A 21,169-nucleotide genomic window follows, 5' to 3' on the forward strand; every position below is an offset into this window, starting at 1 on the left:
TCGAATTTAATTTTGAGCCTAGCTTTAATGATCAAGCTCGGCTCAGTCTATTTTTGAGCCGAGCTTAATCAAGCATTATCGAGCCGAGCTCGAGCCGGCTCGATTATTTTGACAGCCCTAGATATAAGGTGACTTAGTAGTAGGAAATAAAAATTATTGAGGAGAATTTGATTTTTGTTCAAATAAAAAGACACAAATAGTATTAATTTTGATTAATAACTTACTGAAAATTGGAATTAAATTTAGAGCATGAGCTTTGTAGTACTATTTTGCTACGATATTTCTGATTGATTTGAGAAGGGGTTTGAGACGAGTGCGCTATAAGATGAACAAGATTAGAGCGATAATGAATCAAAGTCATTGGATATACACTATTAATGAGCCGCACCTAGTATTAATTGATTACGCCCATTTCCCCGAGTTAGATGAAATTTCTCTACGCGTGTCCGAAATCCACCAGTTGCTATATATATTCCATTATTATCCCCAATTCCGCCGAGAGAGAGAGAGAGAGAGATGATTCTAAATTCGGCCGTAGGAGGAGTGGCAGTAACTTTACCGACGGCTCGCTTCTCGCCGGCGGTAGACTGGAGGAGGAGGATGAAGAGGAACAATATATCGCCCTTTGTGGTGGCTTTCAGCAACCAAAGCCAAGCACTGCAGCTAAGGACCCAACTCGACCAACTCCACGCCGAATCCGAGCTCACCCGTTCCAAAGGCATGATTTTTGGCTCTCAACCCTTCTTCTTCAATCTTCTCCAATATAAGTTATAAATAGCATTACTGTTAGGAATCATTGAATCGATTTTTAGGAAGTTTTAGCGAATTTAGGGGCGAATACCAGGAAAATTAAGTTTTTAATCAAGTTGAATTTATTACTTTTGAGAAAAAAAGAAAATTCTTTCTCTTTCAAGGGGTTTTTTTTAAGTTTCTTCCAAGTTTTCAACATATAATTAGCTGCTCTGGCGGAGCTTGTTGCATATATTTCTTATTTGGGCATCTGTCTTTTGAAATTCTAGCAAATAGTGCACGGATGAGGCTTATGCGGTTGAGCGAGGCAGCTGAGAATCTTAAGAGAAGAGCTGCTACCAGTGTGTTACTTGGCAAAGAAAATGAGGCAAGGGAACTACTTGTGCAAAAGAAAAAGTTGATGCAAGCATTGGAGAGATCAAAGAACCGCATTGAGGTGCTTGATGAACTTTCGGCAAAGATTAACGAGGTAATACTTACCATTTCTAATTCCAATATATTGGCTTTTCCCCTTCAAGCCTGCAATATATTGTCTTTGAATAAATATCTTTTGCTAGAAAAATCTAACTCTCTTTAGTGTTTCTAATACATGCTATTTTAGTGACTTTACCTTTTCATGTGTCCTCATGTCGGTTACTTGAATATTTCGCTCAAGTTCATCTTTCAAGAAATGATGGGCACTTGTTTGTAGTGCAAGTACCCTTCGCATACTTTGACATTATTTACTTGTCAGTAGGCTGGATATTGTCACTGAGAAGAATAGTCATACTTTCTAGATTAGTAAAATGGCGAAACTTGTTAATTAGTATATCTTTCTTTTATTCCTAATTAGGAAATATAGAATGTTGTTAGTAGATGATGGCTAATCACGTGCGGAGACTAGTTTCTCCATATTTTCTTAGATAACAGGGTGCACTTTTTTAAAGTAGCTAATAATTCCACGACATCGAAGTTCTGATCCTCTTTAAGCTCTATGAAATGCTTGCTTAGCTGTCTCTTCCTTTTATAAATTTGATATTTTGCAGATATGTTCGAGATTTCTATCATCAGTTGGCATGCTAGGTTTACATGAAAGTAATTGAAGTCATTAACGTATTCATTCAATGGCTTCTTATACTTCATCAATAAAAAATTCCACCATCTGAAATCAAAATGAAAAGCATAATGAGGACTTCCCTTTTGGCTGTTGCTGACTTTGTGTTGTAATCATCCAGAAGGATCATACTGATCATCTGATTCTCTTTATCTGATACAAGATTCTATATGTCATGACCTTGGGCCAATTCACTTGGTTTCAGGCAATTTCTCTGAAGGAGACTGAATTAATTAAATATGTTGCCATGCACCCTGAGATTGGAAGAGAGGATCCCACCCAGAAGATTCGATTTGCTTCCGCAAAATGTCATTCTGATGAAGCTGCAGATAAACCAAATGACTCTGCAGAATTGGGTGAGAATAGTTCCCTTGATTTGAAAAATTATAGCGACAATGTTGCTGAAAAATCTAAAGAATTGGAGTATGGACTGTCTGAAAATTCTATCAATTCAAATGATAATAACATGATTAGCAGCTTAAAGGGCCTATCCTCCTATAGGGATATTCTGGAACATATTGATATGCAACTTAGACTAGTGGAAGCTGATGTAGACAAGTTCATAAATTCCCAATTGTTGACAGCAGAAAGCAAACAAAAGAAAAACATTGAACTGCAGATGTTATCAGAAATTTTGAAGGATATACTCAGCATCAGAGAAAGGTGAGACTTATATACAGTTTTCTATTATTATTGTTATTAGAGACATGAGTAGGAATAGATGAAGCAAAATTTGGGAAATTGAGCTTCTCTTTCTTTTGAAACTATGATGGTGAAACAGAAATATAAAATTCGCCTAATGCATGAGCCAAACCAATCACAAAGCTGCCGAACATATTTACAAAGTCATTGTAGGATCAGAATGTACTCAGACACTCATCAAGTGAATTCTTACGCATTTCAGGATTGCAAGTATCACAGGGAATATAACCAGGTGACAGCTGAGCTTCACATTGACATAGAGAGCTACCTAATATATGAGTTGGTATGTCAATAATGTTTTTTTATTCTTTAAAATAAATAAAAAATTCCTTGTCTTATTTTGGAGAAGGGCATGTGCCAACTCTCTTGCGATGATTTTTTTTTTTTAAATTTGTTTGTTTTTTCATTTTTACCCTTGCAATGATTTGATAAAGCATTTTGTTTACGATTAAAATTGATTTATTTAGATATATGTTAATGCACCATAGGAAGGCATTTCACTATTATAGTGCTATGTATTTGGTGCAATGCATAGATGAACAGATATGCTTTACCTAATTGTTTGGTTCTCTAGATATTTGTTAGTAGGAAACCTTCTATTAAACCATTTGAAGTTCAAATTAAAGCAAAATGTTTTGCAGGAATAATAATCCACTGTTATTCAGATTTGCCATTGGTTAATAAGGTATTGATATACTGTTTTGACACAACAACAGCAGCACTAGAGGTGATAATCGGGTGGCCGGGCCGGATTTGAGCCGGGTTTTTTTAGTCGACCGGGCTTAAATATTTATTTATGGTCCGACCCATCAATCACTTGGGCCGGGCCGGACTAAAGTGCTATAGCCTGCTACCGGCCACTCTCCATTTTGGAGATAAGGAGTTACATACATCATAATATATATCTAGATGGACAATGAAATATACACATTTAGACAGATACAAATCATTTAAAAAGGCAAAAAGATCAAGTTGAGAGAATCATTCTTTAATAAGATAAGATATCATCAGTGGCAAGTCAATGTTGTACTGGATCATCTAAGAGGCCTCAACCTATGGTAAGAATATGTTAGAACTTAGAAGGTGCACAGGTCTTCATCTATTATATGTACCATTAGGCAAATATATATTGTTGATGTTGGTTTTGTTCAAGCATTATGATATTGTAGATCCGCCAGGTAATATTCCGACTTCTGACTCTTGATTCCCATGTTCTCTATCAGTAAAAAATGCAGTAGATATGTAGTTGTGTAGAAGAGAATATATAGTCTGCGACCTTTTGTGCTCAACAAAAGAGTGCAACAATAAAATTGCTTCCTCCCTAAACATTTCCAATTGCACATGTCTCTGAAACTTGTTACTTCATTTTTCTTTAGGTACTAGAACTGCCACAGCTCACTACTGGCTTAAGCGCTATTTTTCTCGAGGTTGAAATCTGGCATGGATGATCCTAATACAAGTCATGCAAAGTAATATGCTCTAAGATGAAGATTCCTTGTGTTCTCTCTGCACGTATGATAGGAACACAAATTTGCGTCTCCCTATTGAAATTTGCTGTACGTTTCAAAAAAAAGAAAAAAAAAATTTCAATGGCAGATAATTTAGAATCTTTAGATAAAAGATACTGATTCACGATTCCATCGTTATTTGTGATTTTAATTGTGGGCTGCTGCTTGACATGTACATAAACAATTCTTTTATCCAATGATAAATAGTTTCACCAAACAAAGGTGGAACTAACGTTATCCCTCTATTTATCCCTTTTTATTCTTGCTATTTCACCAATTGAAGGTATAAACTGGGGATGAATTATCCAGTCGTATATCCTTGCAGTTATACAATCAGACGAGATACTGTGAGTATGAATTCTGCTGCTCCGAGTTGATGAAGGTGATAAAAGAAAGGACGAAATAGGATGCACCAATGTTAAGTTGGATTTAATCCAACCATACCACTCCCCAGCTCAATTGGATGGTTCCTTTTTAAAATTTAGCATGTAGTCCTAGACATCACTGTAATTTAATGGTTATTAGTTTATTTTTTTTTTATTGACAGGAGATATGAGTTTAGTTTTTCTTATTAACATTAAAGGTTGATAGATTTTTCATTAGAGCATTATATGCAGTTAGTTTGAACTCCTTATGGCTCATTTTTGTTGTTGAACCTGGAATGCTAACCTTCTTATCTAATCTATAATTAACTTATAAGCTCATCATTAATCAAAAAAAGGAAGAGGATTTAGCATGTAGTCCCCAAAGAAATATTTTTGTAAGTATGCAATTTTGTATCCAAACAAGGGAATAAATCATTAAAAGGTAAAGCTAGAATTATGTATATAAACAAACTAAGGAATCATTAAGTTGCCAACTATAATAATATATTGTTCCAAGGTCAGAATCAAACAGAAGCTAAAAGACTTGTTTATTCTCGCATCAAAACAATATTAGATAGAATCCATCAGCTAATATTCATATATGACCCTGCAGATCGGGTCCGGATTGCATGCATCATTGGCATCATGAACCAAAAGCTTGAAGAGGATGGATGACAAGTATGGGATACCAACCAATTAAGTGACATCAACATGCTACCTATACCTAATGATTCTAGTTCTTATAGTATGATGCATTCCAATTTCATGTACGGATTCATCTCCACCATTAACATGGCTGTCGGCCAAGTTTAGGAGATGACCATTTAAACGATTAGTTTTAATGGCTATGGCTGGCATGACAACATACTACTTACCAATTCCATGTCAATGCTATATGCTTATGTCCAAAGATTTTATTAGTTTATACTCGCAAGGCATTTGAAATTTCCATTGGAAGAATTAATGGAGTAAAATAGCACATAAATTAGTCCCAGATAATTATTAAAGAAAAAAGAAACTATTCCTGGTGGTTTATATTGAAAATTTTAATAACTATTGGCTGTCTGATTGCATAAGATTGTGAGATTAAACTTAATAATTATCAGTCGATTCAACAACCTACTAAATAAGACCACAGTAATCTTCTAACAAACAAATGAAATAGACATAAACAATACTTTAAAAAAAAAGAGCCAAGTATAATACATCATAAAATCTCCATCTGAAAAGTCCAGCAAAAAACTGTCGGCAATCATTATCCATTATTTGGAGCTCATAGTTAGCTACTTTACATGCCATATTAATTAATGAAAAAGAAATCACATATTCACATCTATCTTATATATATATATATACACACACACACACACTGTACTTTAGAGAGGACCACAAAAAGATTCTTTCATAAGGTAGGGTGTTATGTGTAACATTGAATTCAAAGAAATCTATAAGAAGCCAAACATATTGCACTAAGCAGAGAGCATTATGCTTTTTCATGCACAAGGCAATGAAGGCTTACAGTAGTAGTAGTTATCTAGAGAACACCCCCAAGATAGTTATAATTCTAACACTTACCTTGGTGCTCCTCACCATTGTTCCACTCTACTTCTCTCCATTACTAACTTCTCCATGGGGCAGTCCGTCGCCTTCTCCTTCTCCTTCTCCTTCTCCTTCATCACATAATGATGTCAATGACATGTTGAGGAGCATAAGAAACCCCAAAAAGTGCGATATTTTTCGTGGGGAGTGGGTGCCAAACCCTCGCGCACCATACTACACAAATGAGACATGTTGGGCTATCCATGAGCATCAAAATTGCATGAAGTTTGGGAGGCCTGATACTGATTTCATGAAGTGGAGATGGAAGCCAGATGAATGCGAGCTGCCGATCTTTAACCCGGCCCAGTTCTTAGAGCTTGTGAGGGGGAAGTCCTTGGCATTCCTTGGAGACTCTGTGGGCAGAAACCAAATGCAATCCTTAATGTGTCTCCTCTCTAAAGTAAGTTCTCCATCGGTAGTTACTCATTCTTCCTTTCGCATTCCATTGTTCTGTCATTATAACAATGTAGAGATTTCACAGTATTTTCGTAGCAGCCATTTCTAATATGCAGGTCATAATCAAATGAAAAGAATACATAGAGATTTCTCACTAACACTCTTCGTCAAATCTAGTTATTTGCTAGGATATAGATTGAAAAAAAAATATGGAGAAATTTATAGAGTAATTAAGATTACTTAGGTTATAGTATTAAGTAACATTGATTTAGATGTAGTTTGAGAATTTAGATGGTAGCCTTATTTTTTGAACAGGTTGCTTTCATAAGTCAGATATATACTTTGTACCAAGTGATGCATTTCAGAAATCAAAATCTTAATATTATATGAGCAGGTAGGGTGGGACAGGTACAAAAATATGAAGCCAATGTAACTTTGGAGTATATCATTGTGACATATATCTTACTGTGTTGTGGACATTCTAACTGTCTGGTGTTTATGTGAATATGAAATCCTTGCATTGCATGGAGTGGTTGCCATTTCCCTCTCAAATCACACACAATAGAAAAACTTCATGCCATAAGAAGAAAGGTTCGCATTTGGTCATAGCTACAGCTTACCAACCATTGACCACGCATGATAAAAAAACCTGGGTTGTCCCCCATTAATAAAATCATACGGTATACTTTCCTTCTTACATATATATTTATATTTAGATATGAATAAAAAAGTAATTGCTACCAAACATGTTTTCTTATAAAAGAACAAACAAATAAAAACATGTTGAAATATATTGAAGCAGAAAATGTAACAAAAAGGAAACCGACACAATTTTGGTTATTTCTATGATTAAAAGGATGCTTCTGAAGTTGCAAATCATCTAACAAGATTTCTTTTTCTGTACTTTAATTTGATTGACCCAATTATTTAGTTGACCTGTTGTTATTAGTTTAGGTAACTCCTGATCTCCTCCTATCTTTAACGATGAAGTTGCCCAAATGAGAATACAATGATCATGATTATTTATTTACAAAGGGTAGCATGAGGTGGTACATCTATACCATATAGAAAATTAGAAATTAATAAATTATATACCTTTCTCTAACGTTGCCCTGCTAGGTGAGCGGTCACTGTTGGTTAGACTAAGCTAAGCACAGACTTAATCAATGCTGCATATGATATTTGCAAGGTCAATAAACAATTTTTCTTCTTTTATTTTTCTAGTTTGGATATTCTCCTATCACTTATGTAATTATACACTGACCACATAAGACATTCTAGTCTTAGACAACATTATAAAACATTATAAAGGCCCAAAGTACTATGAATATGTTAGAAAAATGGCCAAATCTATCATTATCTCAAAAGGATGGCCTTATACATATAGGATTTACATGAATAAATCACAAAACAAAAACATATCTGAAACACCTTACATGATCATTAACACTCTACGACATAAGTATTTATTGTTTGGCTTTAAAGATAAGTTCCACATTCTACCTTTTTTAACCTTGACCTTAAAAAACTTATTCATGGATAGTTAAAAAGTCAATTTTGCATCTATGATTAATTGAAGTAACGTAAAGATAACAAATGCTAGGTTGTTAATGATAATAGAGGCAAAGGTAATAAATTCTATGATTATGCTAACCTTTTTGTGAGCAAAATTTGCAGGTAACATACGCGGTGGAAGCGACCAACACCAAAACCCCAAACGAGAAGTCCAGCCGCTACTTCTACCCGACCCACAACTTCACCCTCGCCAACTTCTGGTCCCCTTACCTCGTCCGCTCCCTGGAAGCCGACCCCAACGGCCCAACCCTAACCGGCCTCTTCAACCTCTACCTCGACGAGCCCGACCCCATCTGGACCTCCCAGATCGCCGCCTTCGACTACGTCATCGTCTCCGTCGGCCACTGGTTCTTCCGCCCGACGATGTTCCACGAGGCCTCCCGCCTCGTCGGCTGCCACTACTGCCTCGACCCCGCCGTCCCCGACCTCACGATGTACCACGGGTACCGATCGGCGTTCCGGACGGCGTTCCGGCACTTGATCGACCTTAGGGGTTACAAGGGCACGACGATCCTCCGGACCTTCGCGCCGTCGCACTTCGAGAACGGGGAGTGGGACAAGGGCGGCGATTGCGCGCGGCGGCGGCCGTTCCGGCGGAACGAGACGAGGCTGGAGGGGATCAATCTGGAGATGTACATGACGCAGATGGAGGAGTACCGGAAGGCGGAGAGGGAGGGGAGGGAGAAGGGGGTTAGGTTTAGGTTGCTGGACACGACGGGGGCGATGCTGCTGAGGCCGGACGGGCACCCGAGTAGGTACGGGCACGGGGCGGGGGAGAAGGTGCGGATGCCGAACGACTGCGTGCATTGGTGCTTGCCGGGGCCGATCGATGCGTGGAATGACTTCTTGCTCCAGATGTTGAAGATGGAAGGGGGGAGAGCTTCCTCTGTGCAGATGTAAAATGGACAACTTTTTTTTCAGAAATTTTTTATAAATTACGCCCTATAATTTACTTTTATTATAATCAGAATTCATTACATCTACACCCCCAAATCCAATAGATATGCCTCTATCAATAGATTAGTCAGTATCAAGTGGTGCCAGGTTTGAAATGGGTGCTTGATGCTTTCACACTTCTTCTTCTTCTGTTAAAAAATGTATATAATTAATTCTATGTTGCACCTTAAGAACTGGTTCTGGTGTTCAGGTCAATACTCCTGATTTGATTGCAGAAGAGTTTGTTAAATTCTATATAAGGATTTGTGAGGAGCACCTCTTGATGCATGATCTGGTGCTCAATGGCAAGTTGGCCTCAACTCCCCACTTTGGAGAGAGCTGAAGCAGATCAACTTGTGTGCCTTATTTCTAGTGAAGAGGGATCATGAGTTTAAGGAGGAGGGTATATAAGGCCCATTGGTCTGTCTTAGGGCCCCTCATTTGACTCAAGCTGTGCTGTGTTTCTTTGAGTCAGATAGGATGCCTTGATTCCCTTAGAAAGGTTATTCCTAACAAAGTGGCAAACTTTTGTTCAATTGTTCTTTGTAATTTGCTACAAAATTATTTCTAAAATTTTAGTAAACATAATATTTAAACTCCTACTTTGTAATTTAATTGAGACTAAACATATGTCTTTTGTGGCTAGTAAAAATGTCGAAGATAATATTCTGACCGTCCAAGAGCCGATCGGATTCGTTAGGCAGAATTTCCCGATGATGATTATACAATTAAACATAAAAAAGTTTTTTAAGTTGGGAGGTTGTTATCCAAACTTTAACGCTTATGAGATTCCTTTTTAAGTGAGGTGATTTGGTATTAGCTTGTATCTCCTCTCTTCTCTTATCAATGGGCAACCTTCAGGGTGGTATTACTATTACTGTATTACATATGGGGTGCTATTGGGTTTAAGGATAGTCTAGTGTCCCTATATTCAGAGGTTGTAGTGGGATATCTTAGGGATGGGAGCAATGCACCTTTGGTAGCACATATTACTGAACAAGAATGTCATAGTTTATTACTGAACAAGAATGTCATAGTTTATTACATTCTTCTTTTGTAAATGCCAAAAATTTTAAATACTTATGGACAAGAAAACTTAGCATCTGATTGAGGCTGCTAATACCAGCTATATGCAGGAAAGTTGGTATTGGGAAAGTTAATATTAGGGATTTTATAAGTTTTGCTCAGTCTGGTGAAATATATATAGCCTGGATTGTGTCCTTTCAATAAAAATTAACAAATTAAAAAAATAAAATCTTCATATATGGCCATGCAGATGGGTTCCGGATGACATGCATGATTAGTGTACTGGATTACCCACCAGATGATAACAACATGCTACCCATATTAACACATACATCATACCTAATGATTCCAGCAGGGCTGTCGGCCGAGTTTAGGAGATGATTATATAGGTGATTAGTTTTAATGGCGACGGCTGGCGTGTCCAAAGATTTCATTATTTATACCTTTTCGTTTAAGTTTAATAGTTTATGCTTGCAAGGCATTTGAAATTTGCATTGGAAGAATTAACAGAGTAAACTAGCACGTTTGCTATAAGTTAGTCCCAGATAACTACTAAAAGAATTATATTTTTTATCGTGGTGGTTTATATTGAATATCTTTACAGCTACTGGCTGTCTGATTAAATTTAATAATTATCAATAGCTTCAACAAACTAATAATTAAGACCACAGTAATTTAACTGCACATCTAGATATTAATTCCTTTACAAACAATTTATACCTTGGAAGCGCATCAACTAGATATAAACAATATTTATCACTATAAAGAGCCAAGTATTCATCATGAAATCTCCATCAGGAAAGTTCTGCAAGAGACTGGAGGCAATAATTATCCATTATTTGGAGCTCATAGTTAGCTACATTACATGCCATATTAATTAAATGAAAAAGTTTGTCAAATCACATCCATCTTATATATATATATATACTTAAAGAGGGCCACAAAAAGATTCTTCCGTAAGGTAGGTGTTATGTGTAGCATTCACTTCAAAGAAATCTATAAGAAGGCAAACATACTGCACTAAACATATATAGATCATTTCCTTTCATCAACAAGGCAATGAAGTCTTACAGTATTAGTAATTATCTAGAGAACACCCCCAAGATAGTTATAGTTCTAACACTTACCTTAGTGCTTCTCACCATTGTTCCACTCTACTCTCTGTTGCTAACTTCTCCATGGAGAAGTCCATCACCTTCTCCTCCTTCTTCATCGCATAACGATGTCAACGACATGTTAAGGGGCATAAGAAACCTGAAAAATTGCGATATTTTTTGCGGGGAGTGGGTGCCTAACCCTAGTGCGCCATACTACACAAATGAGACATGTTCGGTTATCCATGAGCATCAAAACTGCATGAAGTTTGGGAGGCCTGATACTGATTTCATGAAGTGGAGGTGGAAGCCAGATGAATGCGAACTGCCAATCTTTAACCCAGCCCAGTTCTTGGAGCTTGTGAGGGGGAAGTCCTTGGCATTCCTTGGAGACTCTGTGGGGAGAAACCAAATGCAATCCTTGATGTGTCTCCTCTCTAAAGTAAGTTCTCCATTAGTAGTTATTCATTCTTCCTTTCGCATTCCATTGTTCTGTTATTCTAACAACATAGAGATTTCAAGCATTTCCTTAGCAGCAATTTTTAAAAATGCAATCTTGTTATTTGCTAGGATATAAATTGAAAAAAAAAAGTTGTGGAAAGGTCTATAGAGTAGTTAGAGTACTTAAACTACGGCTCTAAGTTTGAGAATTTAGATGCTGTTTTTATTACCAAAGAGGTTCTTTTCATAACTCAGATATATACTTTGTACTATGCGATGCATTTCCTAAATTAAAATCTTAAATTTTCTGCATATAAATCTGTTTTAACTTTTTTTATATGAGCTGTGACAGTGGGATGGTACAAATATATGAAGCTAATATAACCTTGGAATATGTTATTGGACATATCTTACTGTGTTGTGGACATTATAACTGGGCCTTGTGTTTATGTGAATATGGAATCCTTGCATTGCATGGAGTGGTTGCCATTTCCCTCTCAAGTAGGTCAACAAACAAATTTTTTTTTCTTTTATTTTTTTTGGTTTGGATCTTCCCCAATCTCCTATGTAGTTATACCTAAAGCATTCTAGTCTTAAACAATATTATGAAGGACATTAAAAAAACCCAAAGTATTATGAATGTGTTAGAAAAATGGCCAAATCTACTATTATCTCAAAGGGAAGGCCTTATACATATAGGAATAGGATTTACATAGGTAAATGACAAAACAAAAACATATCTAAATTACCTCTATATACAAGAAAATTTTATTAAAAACACCTTAAGTTTTTCATTTATTATAATTAACATCCTATTATATAGGTATTTATTATTCTATTCCTACATCTTGGTTTTAAGGCCTGAAAGACACTTTGAATTAAATCTCATAGTAGCTAATGAAATAAGCATATTATATTACTTTCAAAAATAAAATAAAATAAAAAACCTTAAAATACCTCTTATTTGACTTTTTAGTTAGGTTCCCTTTCTTTTTTTTCTTATACCTAGAATTTAGATGGCTGATTCAAGGGTATTAAGGTCATTTTACATCTATGACTAATTTAACTACTGTTCGGTTATTTTTGAGGCATTGAAATAATACATAGATCAAATGATAAATTCTCACATAATAAGGTGTTAATGAAATAGGGGCAAAGAGTAGGATGTTTTTTCTTAGAGAAGTTATAATCTATCTATGTGGTTTTATTTGATTTCAACTTAAGCATTTATAATCCCTGACTAAGTTGCAACTATTAGTCTACAGTTAATTGGGATGTAACAAGATTTAATTACTCCCATTGGATTATAACCTAATTTGATGATAGTAGAGGATATGTATTTATTTTACAATTTATTAGTAGCAGAAAAAATTAGCCCCAATTATTCAATAAGAACTATTAATTTCTCTCTCTTGATCGATAGATTGAAATTAAATAATACTAAATAAAATTAACTGGAAGTACTCGTCACTTTTCTAAATTATAAAGGTAAATTAATCGTATTTTATTTCTCTCTCTTAGCTATCTATTCTTATATAAAAAATAAAAATAATAATAAATGAGTAGAAGTTCGCACTCTTATTATTAAGAAAATAATTATAAGAATAAGCAATAAGAAAATATAAATTCTAATTTTTTTATCAGTTAATTTAGTCACATACGTAAAAATGTCTTATATACATTTTAATTTACCAACCGATGAAAATTAATTTTATAACTAATTGGTTAGCATCGAATCATTGCTCTACTTTTGGATTGTAATTTTGGATGCAAGTATTGAAATTTGAAGTAATAAAAATCGAGCTAAACCATCGGGGATAAACTGTAATTTGCCCTAAATTCTTTTATTATACTAACCTTTTCTCGCCAAAATTTCCAGGTAGCATATGCCGTAGACGCCAGCAAAATCCCAAACGACCAGTCCACCCGATTCTTCTACCCAACCCACAACTTCACCCTCGCAAACTTCTGGTCCCCGTACCTCGTCCGTGGCGTGAACGCCGACCCGAATGGCCCGATCTTCACCAGCCTCTTCAACCTCTACCTCGACGAGCCCGACCCCACCTGGACTTCCCAGATCGCCGCCTTCGACTACGTCATCGTCTCTGCCGGCCATTGGTTCTTCCGCCCGACGATGTTCTACGAGGCTTCTCGCCTCGTCGGCTGCCTCAGCTGCCTCGACCCCGCCGTCCCCGAACTCACGGTGTCCTACAGCTACCGATCGGCGTTCCGGACGACGTTTCGGTACTTGATCGACCTTAGAGGGTATAAGGGAACGACGATCCTCCGGACGTTCGCGCCGTCGCATTTTGAGGACGGGGACTGGGACAAGGGCGGCGACTGCGTGCGGCGGGGGCCGTTCCGGCGGAACGAGACGAGGCTGGAGGGGATCAATTTGGAGCTGTACGCGGCGCAGATGGAGGAGTACCGGAGGGCGGAGAGGGAGGGGAGGGAGAAGGGGGTTAGGTTTAGGTTGCTGGATACGACGGGGGCGATGCTACTGAGGCCTGACGGGCACCCGAGTAGGTACGGGCAGGCGGCGTGGAAGAAGGTGGGGATGCCGAACGACTGCGTGCATTGGTGCTTGCCGGGGCCAATTGATGCGTGGAATGACTTCTTGCTGGAGATTTTGAAGATGGAAACGGGGTGAAGCTTCCTCTGCGCAGAGTGCAGACATACTGAATCACGAGTTTTTGACCAAATTAGCCCTTTTTTCAATTTTGATTTTTTCAAATTACACTCACATTTTGAGATTCACATCTCCTCTTTACGGATTTTATAATATAATCCTCTCATTTTTTTATAATATTTACTTAACACTTTAACGCTATTTTAGCTAAATGATATTAATCATGTTATATAGTTTATATGACTCTAATTTAAAAATTACTAAAATATCCTTAAAAGGTCTCGAGCTAATATAAATTCTTATAAAATCTTTTTTCCCAAACTAAATCCTACCCCACAAAATTTAGATTCTCTTTTCTAAAACTAAACCCTAGCTCAAAATTATAATATCAAATCTCACAACCCCACATGAATCCCCACATGATGACATAAATCTCTCAAAATCCCCACAAGTCTTAGGGTTTTCCCTAACTTCACCTTTTTTTTTTTAATTTATGCAGCTCAAACCCTTTTTTTTCTATCTTTCTTCAAATTTTATTTTATCTCCCTCCCCATCTTTGAGGTCGTGAGCAACAGTCAACTTTATGTTTGGAAGCTCTGAGATCTTTATGGCTTGGAGTTTGGAAACTCTAAGATTGGCTTGACATTTAGGCGATATTCTCTATTGTTTGAAAAAAAAATATGTTCAAATTATGAATAAAATTATATATGAGTATAAAGATAATTTTAGTAATATTATAAATTACATAGTAGATTATAACGAAATATTCTCTTTTTGGTATTGTTCATTTTGATTATAGTTAGGTTAAGTTAACTCAGAGTGTTAAATGAATATTATAGAAAAAAGAAGGGTCCTATTATTAAATTTCGAAAGATGGAGTGTGAATCATAAAATAAGTTAACTATAGGGTGTGATTTCTAAAAATCTATTTTATTATTAAAATCGAAGACAACCCAAATTTAATATCAAATGAGCCTTTTTTTTTTAATTGTAAAAACGCTGGTAAAATTAGTATTTTACTTTAAAAATTATTTAAAGTTTAATTAAGTTTTAATCAAAATTATCATATTTATATTCTTTTCATCCTTATAACGGCATAATATTAGAAAGTTTAGCATCTTTATAAGTATCCTCTTTCTTAATAAAATATCTTAATTAAAATACAGATAAATTAGCCTTTTACGTAGAAAATTTTTATAATAATAAACTTTATTCAACATTCTATCAGTTAAATACATGCAGTCAGTTTTAAATACTAAATTAAAAATTAAGTATAATTAAATTACAAAAGCCCACGTTATTCGAGTGCAAAAGAGGAAGGCTTTCTTTTTGTTATTTTTATATAAAATAAAAATGAAAAAAATAATTTTTAGCTTAATTACGCTTACAAATTGTCTTAAACTTTTAAAAACTTCACATGTTTAGCACGAGCATAATAAGTTATATACGTATAAACAAAATTACCTAGACAAAAGTTTTTAAAAAAAAATTGAATAATTTTGCCTTCATCTTTTTTCCTCAGCTCAATTGTAGTTATTTCAACGCTAGCATTCTTTGGAACGGAGAGAATTGTGTAATGTTTTGGTTTGAGAGAAGAAATTAAGAATAAGAAAGGAAGGAAGGAAAAGGTTATCGTGCAATGTTTTAGAGAGAGAGAGAGAGAGAGAGAGAAGAATTCTATGGTGATGAGAGCGTAAATTGTGCACGGGTAGTTTAACTTCTCGATGACAACGTCTTAAAAAGTAAAATTTTCTTTCCAAATAGCAATTTGCCCTCAGAGAATCGGGGCAGCAGATGCGGGCATGCATGAGCTGAATCCGATCCGTTTTCACTACCTCTAACGCGGATCACAAATACATATTCGGATCCTAAAAGAACGTAAAGTTCAAGCAAGGAAGACGAAGATGGCGGGCCTATTGGCTTGGGCGGCCGACGTCGTCGGCGCCACCACCGACGACGACGATAAGCGCCTCATCCCCGTGGTCTTCACACCGGAGCAGCAAGAGCGCGCTTTGGAGCTCGACCAGAAAGCTGCCTCCTTGAGGCGTTCGATCCAAGATCTACGGCTCCGGATCCCTCCTTCTCACATCTCCCAACGCCTCCCCTACCTCCATGCCCACTCCGTCGCCTCCAACGCCGCCCTCGCCCTTCAGTTGAATTCTCATTCCACCACTCGAGAGCAGGTGATGTTGGTGCCCGCAAATTGTATTTGAGATTGTTTCCTGTATTTGATGTCGATTTTTGACTAAATTGAGACTTAAGTATGTTGGGTCGGATTCTTTTTAAATTGAATTATGGCTGGTTGGCTTTGTTTTCTTTGTTGGTGCTCTTAAGCAGTAGATTTTGTTCCCTCCAATTGAATGCCCACCCCCACTTGGTGCCTCTTACATTGTACAGTTTGGGATTATTTCTCAGATGGGTTTGTTGGTCGTTGGGCATTTCAATGCGAATTTAGGTTTAAAGTTGAGATTTTTGGGTGTTGGGTTGAGTTAATTTTCTTTATCAGTTCTCTTAGCCGTGCTCGTTTCCTCCAATTGAACGCCCGCTCCGCCACCCAAGAATAGGTGATGTTGGCGCTCGCGGTCTCAAATTGTAATGCTCTGGGAACGTGCATTTTGGGACTCAGATCGGTTTGTGGGTTTTATGTATTAGTTTTAGGTTAAAATTAAGATCTTTGGGCGCTGGGTTGCATTAGTTTGGAAGAAATTTGTTAGTTTTCTCAGACAGGAGTGTTGATTCGTTCAGATAAATGGCTATGCTTTGAACATGGGGCTTCTGCTTATCACCAACATTAGACTTGTCCTCAGAAAAGACCCAAGAAGTGTTGAGTTGCTTTAATTTGGATGGAACTTTGGCTGGATAATTATTACAGGGCTGATAACTTAGTATCATGTCCCTGTTCCGTAGACTATGAAGCTCATGTGGCTAAAGATTTCTGTTTCCTAATAAACTGGTGGATTGTTGTTATTGACATTTTAACTATTTAAATTATTTACAAAAGCATCTCTTGTAAAATATGACCAACACCAAATCTCTAAAGCCCAGACTTCCTTGCTTGACCAGAGGAGGTAGGATGTGCATTTGGTCAGATCTGGTATGGATCGTACATGGATGATAGTTGGAGTCTGCGGTATTTACCAGTTACATGAGTCTGTTCCATATCAACATCTTGCATATAGTTGAGTTTGATCATTTAAGTTGTCAGCGTCACACGACTAAATGTTCCTGTACTAACATTCAGATAAAAAGAATTCTTTTGATTAGTGTTGTACCGTTACTATTGCTTATATTCAGGTTAAGATAATATACTGGAACTTCTTATGAGCGGCAAAGAGTGAAGCTTGTTAATATTTGTTCTTTTCATGCATTTATTATGACGATTATGGTTTAATTTGAGCTTTTATATAGGCACAACAAAGAGAGAAAACACTGCAAGAAGAAAATGCTGCCTATGAGAAGGCTATATCAAATTGCCAACAGAAAATTGAGGAAAAGCTGCATGAAGCTGATCTGCTTGAAAGTAAACTGAAGGTGGAAAATGATACATTTTGAGCTATTGATTCTTATCTCTTGAACAAATACCAATTTCCAGAGGTTCATGTCTATCTCAGTTCTTACAAGCTTGATAGTTGAAAAAACCTTTGCCCTATCATGGTTATGATCGTGATGAACCAAACTTATTTCACTTCTCATATGCATATGTTGGGACCCAATTGGTATAGCAGCATCTTTTGACCAAATTTTATCTACTATCAGTACTAAAGTCTACCGTATGTTTACATAAAGTCACGGACCTTGTAAATGAGGTTAAGGCCGACATATTTTGTCCTCCCCTAACCTTACATAGTTACATTAAGGGGAGTCGTGTGCACTTGTTATGCCCCATTATTTTAGAGAATCATTTGGATTAAATATTTCACTTTTTTTTTAATTTGCTTCTATGTCAGTCTTAACTTGGATTATTATGCTAGAGATGTGTTTCTAGGCTAAGTTTAATCTCAATATTTCTTGCAGGAAATGGACTTAATTGAAAAGAAATTAAAGGTTGAGCTGGATAAGGCACTGGAGGACAAAGCTAGTCAACATGAAGCATCAACTACTGCTTCAAATTTTATAGAACAAGTTCAGGAAGCAGAATCCTCGAAAAGTGTGAAGTCAAAAGACTTGGAGGATAAGAAGAATGAGTTGGTATGCTGCTCCCCCTTTTTTCCTTTAGAAAGTGAAAAGTGGCATGTTTCTTGAGTCATCATTATTATTACTTATTGTCAGAGGTTATTGGAAGAGACAGTGCAGAGATTGGAAGATGAGTGGTCATTACTGCAACAAGAATCATTAAAGAAGCCTTCACCAGGTATTTGAAAATGAGTCACTTTCTAAACTACCTTCCAACCATTAGTATTTTGGCAGACTATGTGCTGCCTTTTTTCAGTTTTCAGAAAGATACTGATAAATGGTAGAGAGTTGCAATTGAATAATTTTCTACATCAATCAAAACACATATTTGATAAGAGCCTAGCAATGAAGAGGATTGTTATCATTTTGCCACCAAAACTTGTAGGATTTTGATTTAAGTTGGACTTTATACCAAATAATCAAGTTGTAGTTCCATACTTCCATTCCATGGCTCAATTTGTATCATTGTATGTAAACAATGTGATTTTTTTTTTGTTGTATGCAGCTCAAAGGGAGAAACTACTGGAGAAACAATTGCACAGCCTAATTGAACAACTGACAGCAAAGCAAGTCAGTGCAACTTACATTTCCTAGCAGAAATTTATGATATAACCTGTATCTTTCATATTCTTGACAACATTTCTCATTTTCTAGGCACAAGCAGAAAGGCTTATAACTGAGATACATGTCAAAGAGAAGGATTTAGAGAGATTAACTGATATGCAAAGGAAACTTGACAGTGGAGTTGCAGAAATGAATGCCGCAAGAAACCGGTTTGGAAGAAGCTTCGCAGTATCAGGAGCTTCTGATGATTATGATGTTAAGGCCTATCGTAGACCCAATCACACTGGAGGGAGAACAGAGAACCAGCAGAAGCTCATGCTTTTGAGATCTGCCTTTGTTCTTTATATTTTAGCACTTCATATAATCGTTTTCATTAGACTCTCATTCTGAGAAATATACTGGAGATTTTCATTTTCTTCCAAGTTTGCAACCCTTTATATATATATATATATATATATATATATATATATATATAACTTGTATTTGTAACATCAACCTGTGTTTAGTATTTACGTTTCTGTTTCAGTGCATAGTCATCACATTTGATGTTAAAAACAAGCATGATAAATAAAACAGGTGGTTGCAGCTGTGGGAATTTTTTCACTTTGAATGATTCTGAAAATCTCTTAATCCAATTTGCAATAGTTTTTCTTTTACGCAAAGTATATCTTCAGAAGAACTTAAAATACCGGAATAGGTTTATTACTCAAACTTATTTACACGCGTATGTACCTTTTAATCCACGTAGATATCACGTAAGACGATGCGTACATGCGATATTGGATACTCATAGATAAAATAGTATATATATATATATATATATATACACATGAGTTTGAATGGTTCAATATTTTGTTCCAACCCTTTAATTTGTTAACGGTTTAAAATAAAAACTGGTTATCGTGTTAGCAATTCTTATCGTATAAAATAGTTATTTCAGAAAGTAATTATATTTAATATATCTATATTGACATCCACTAATTATTAGGGGTGTAAACTAGCTCAGCCCGGTTTGAGAAGTATATTTTTTGGACTCTTGAGGCGAACTCCTTCCCACTATCAGGGGTGCTAAATTCTTTCAAAAAGCTTCTCGCCCGACTAGCTTTCGATAACACAGTGACCATGAGAAATACACCCTAACTTCGCACGCCTTTGCCACCTCCCTAGCACCGACGGGAGCAACTTAACTGCACCATCAGTTAAGCTCAGAGATTCAAGCCAAACACCGGTGTCCAGGACCCTAACAATGACGTCGCGCAATGCAGACTCGATGGCCTAGATCAGGACAGAGATGAGCTAGAGGCCGATGGGAGCTTAGAGATGCCTTATCGTAGAAGGTAAGAAAAAAAAAAGGGGAAATCTCACTGATGAAGTGTCACACCTCGATCCGGGAACATGATAGCCATGAATCTCTAGGATAAAACCCGGAGAAAATATGAAAGCCCAAATAATAATCAAATCCTAAAATAGATTGACACAGTAAGACGGTATTTAGTCTTCAGAGTCCTCACTAAGCAGTTTCTTAAATTCCTGCAAAATAATAAGTCTTCATGAGCTAGACGCCCAGCAAGTAACCCACTCTACTAATAATATGTCTAATGACAAGCATCAATATGTGATACATATAGTAGCAGAAAAAAAAAATCATAATAATAATATATAAGCCGTCTTGAAAAATAAATAATTTTCTTGTCTCTATATTGAATTTCAAAATCCATAGATACTAAATTAGAATTATAAATTATTCATATTAACTCATTTTAAATAAATCAATATAAAACGAATTAATCTCCGTTAAAAGTGTATTTTCATGGGAATCAAATCATAAATCATTCATATTAACACAATCCGAATAAATCAGCATAAAATGAATCTCCTCTAAAGTATATTATCATGAAAATCAAATTATAAATCACTTATAATATCTCAATTTAAATAAATTAATATAAAACAAATCAATCTTTACTGAAATTGTACTATCATGGAAATCGAATCATAAACCATTCATAATATCTCAATTTGAATAAATCAATATAGAAACAGTCGATCTTTGCCAAAAGTGTACTATCATGAAAACCCGCCAAAATCGATAAAATGTCATATTGTCTCATTAATGGGTATCGCACTACCTACTCACCATCAGGATGGTGCCCGAGACTTTTCTAGATAGTCGATCCGTCTAGGGTCACAATAGGTACTCTGTAGTGCCCTACTGGCTTTTCCACTAGTCGTTGAGTAAGATTAGAGTCACCGGGACGAAAATCCATGAATCTTTTTCCTAATCCCGCCAGAGTCACTTGGTAGCACGTCACAACGTT

At 36.3% G+C, this 21,169-nt stretch overlaps 4 protein-coding genes and 1 long non-coding RNA gene across 7 annotated transcripts; 4 read left to right on the top strand and 1 right to left on the bottom strand.

Moving 5' to 3' along the window:
• Positions 1-390: 390 nt before the first annotated feature.
• Positions 391-4,518, top strand: LOC140794581 (uncharacterized). Of its 3 annotated transcripts, none has more exons than XM_073146665.1 (5): positions 391-718; positions 1,027-1,219; positions 2,049-2,506; positions 2,748-2,828; positions 4,379-4,518. In XM_073146665.1, the coding sequence occupies exons 1-4, from the start codon at positions 426-428 to the stop codon at positions 2,779-2,781; spliced, it is 978 nt and encodes a 325-aa protein (XP_073002766.1). In that variant the 5' UTR covers positions 391-425; the 3' UTR covers positions 2,782-2,828; positions 4,379-4,518. The 3 variants fall into 3 exon arrangements, with proteins under 3 accessions (XP_073002766.1, XP_073002765.1, XP_073002767.1); XM_073146664.1 differs by lacking the exon at positions 4,379-4,518 and adding an exon at positions 3,922-4,298 and having other exon boundaries at positions 393-718; XM_073146666.1 differs by lacking the exon at positions 4,379-4,518 and adding an exon at positions 3,922-4,298 and having other exon boundaries at positions 430-718; positions 1,020-1,219.
• A 1,283-nt stretch (positions 4,519-5,801) lies between these two features.
• On the bottom strand, positions 5,802-8,204 carry LOC140795475 (uncharacterized). Its single transcript, XR_012110304.1, has 2 exons — positions 8,068-8,204; positions 5,802-6,467 (listed from the first exon to the last, which is right to left on the bottom strand). It is a non-coding gene; the product is annotated as an uncharacterized lncRNA (long non-coding RNA).
• LOC140795474 (protein trichome birefringence-like 19) lies at positions 5,900-8,971 on the top strand. Its single transcript, XM_073148039.1, has 2 exons — positions 5,900-6,417; positions 8,091-8,971. Exons 1-2 carry the CDS (start codon positions 5,914-5,916, stop codon positions 8,886-8,888), a joined length of 1,302 nt encoding a protein of 433 aa, XP_073004140.1. The 5' UTR covers positions 5,900-5,913; the 3' UTR covers positions 8,889-8,971.
• A 1,935-nt stretch (positions 8,972-10,906) lies between these two features.
• Positions 10,907-14,291, top strand: LOC140795585 (protein trichome birefringence-like 19). Its single transcript, XM_073148256.1, has 2 exons — positions 10,907-11,486; positions 13,365-14,291. Exons 1-2 carry the CDS (start codon positions 11,010-11,012, stop codon positions 14,133-14,135), a joined length of 1,248 nt encoding a protein of 415 aa, XP_073004357.1. The 5' UTR covers positions 10,907-11,009; the 3' UTR covers positions 14,136-14,291.
• A 1,683-nt stretch (positions 14,292-15,974) lies between these two features.
• On the top strand, positions 15,975-19,454 carry LOC140794675 (uncharacterized). The gene is made up of 6 exons (XM_073146802.1): positions 15,975-16,297; positions 17,523-17,645; positions 18,129-18,302; positions 18,384-18,465; positions 18,793-18,857; positions 18,942-19,454. Exons 1-6 carry the CDS (start codon positions 16,019-16,021, stop codon positions 19,239-19,241), a joined length of 1,023 nt encoding a protein of 340 aa, XP_073002903.1. The 5' UTR covers positions 15,975-16,018; the 3' UTR covers positions 19,242-19,454.
• Positions 19,455-21,169: the final 1,715 nt, after the last annotated feature.

Source organism: Typha latifolia, chromosome 9 (assembly GCF_019914945.1).
Source record: "Typha latifolia isolate L0001 chromosome 9, TyphaL0001v2, whole genome shotgun sequence".
NCBI classification, from domain to species: domain Eukaryota; kingdom Viridiplantae; phylum Streptophyta; class Magnoliopsida; order Poales; family Typhaceae; genus Typha; species Typha latifolia.

Excerpts from the sequence above, each read along its gene's own strand:
- LOC140794675 (XM_073146802.1), top strand. The coding sequence starts at position 16,019 with ATGGCGGGCCTATTGGCTTGGGCGGCCGACGTCGTCGGCGCCACCACC. Across the intron at positions 18,303-18,383 it reads AGGATAAGAAGAATGAGTTG|AGGTTATTGGAAGAGACAGT; the intron begins GTATGCTGCTCC and ends ACTTATTGTCAG. Across the intron at positions 18,466-18,792 it reads ATTAAAGAAGCCTTCACCAG|CTCAAAGGGAGAAACTACTG; the intron begins GTATTTGAAAAT and ends TGTTGTATGCAG.
- LOC140795585 (XM_073148256.1), top strand. The coding sequence starts at position 11,010 with ATGAAGTCTTACAGTATTAGTAATTATCTAGAGAACACCCCCAAGATA. Across the intron at positions 11,487-13,364 it reads TGATGTGTCTCCTCTCTAAA|GTAGCATATGCCGTAGACGC; the intron begins GTAAGTTCTCCA and ends CAAAATTTCCAG.
- LOC140795474 (XM_073148039.1), top strand. The coding sequence starts at position 5,914 with ATGCACAAGGCAATGAAGGCTTACAGTAGTAGTAGTTATCTAGAGAAC. Across the intron at positions 6,418-8,090 it reads TAATGTGTCTCCTCTCTAAA|GTAACATACGCGGTGGAAGC; the intron begins GTAAGTTCTCCA and ends CAAAATTTGCAG.
- LOC140794581 (XM_073146665.1), top strand. The coding sequence starts at position 426 with ATGAAATTTCTCTACGCGTGTCCGAAATCCACCAGTTGCTATATATAT. Across the intron at positions 719-1,026 it reads CGAGCTCACCCGTTCCAAAG|TGCACGGATGAGGCTTATGC; the intron begins GCATGATTTTTG and ends TCTAGCAAATAG. Across the intron at positions 2,507-2,747 it reads ATACTCAGCATCAGAGAAAG|GATTGCAAGTATCACAGGGA; the intron begins GTGAGACTTATA and ends TACGCATTTCAG.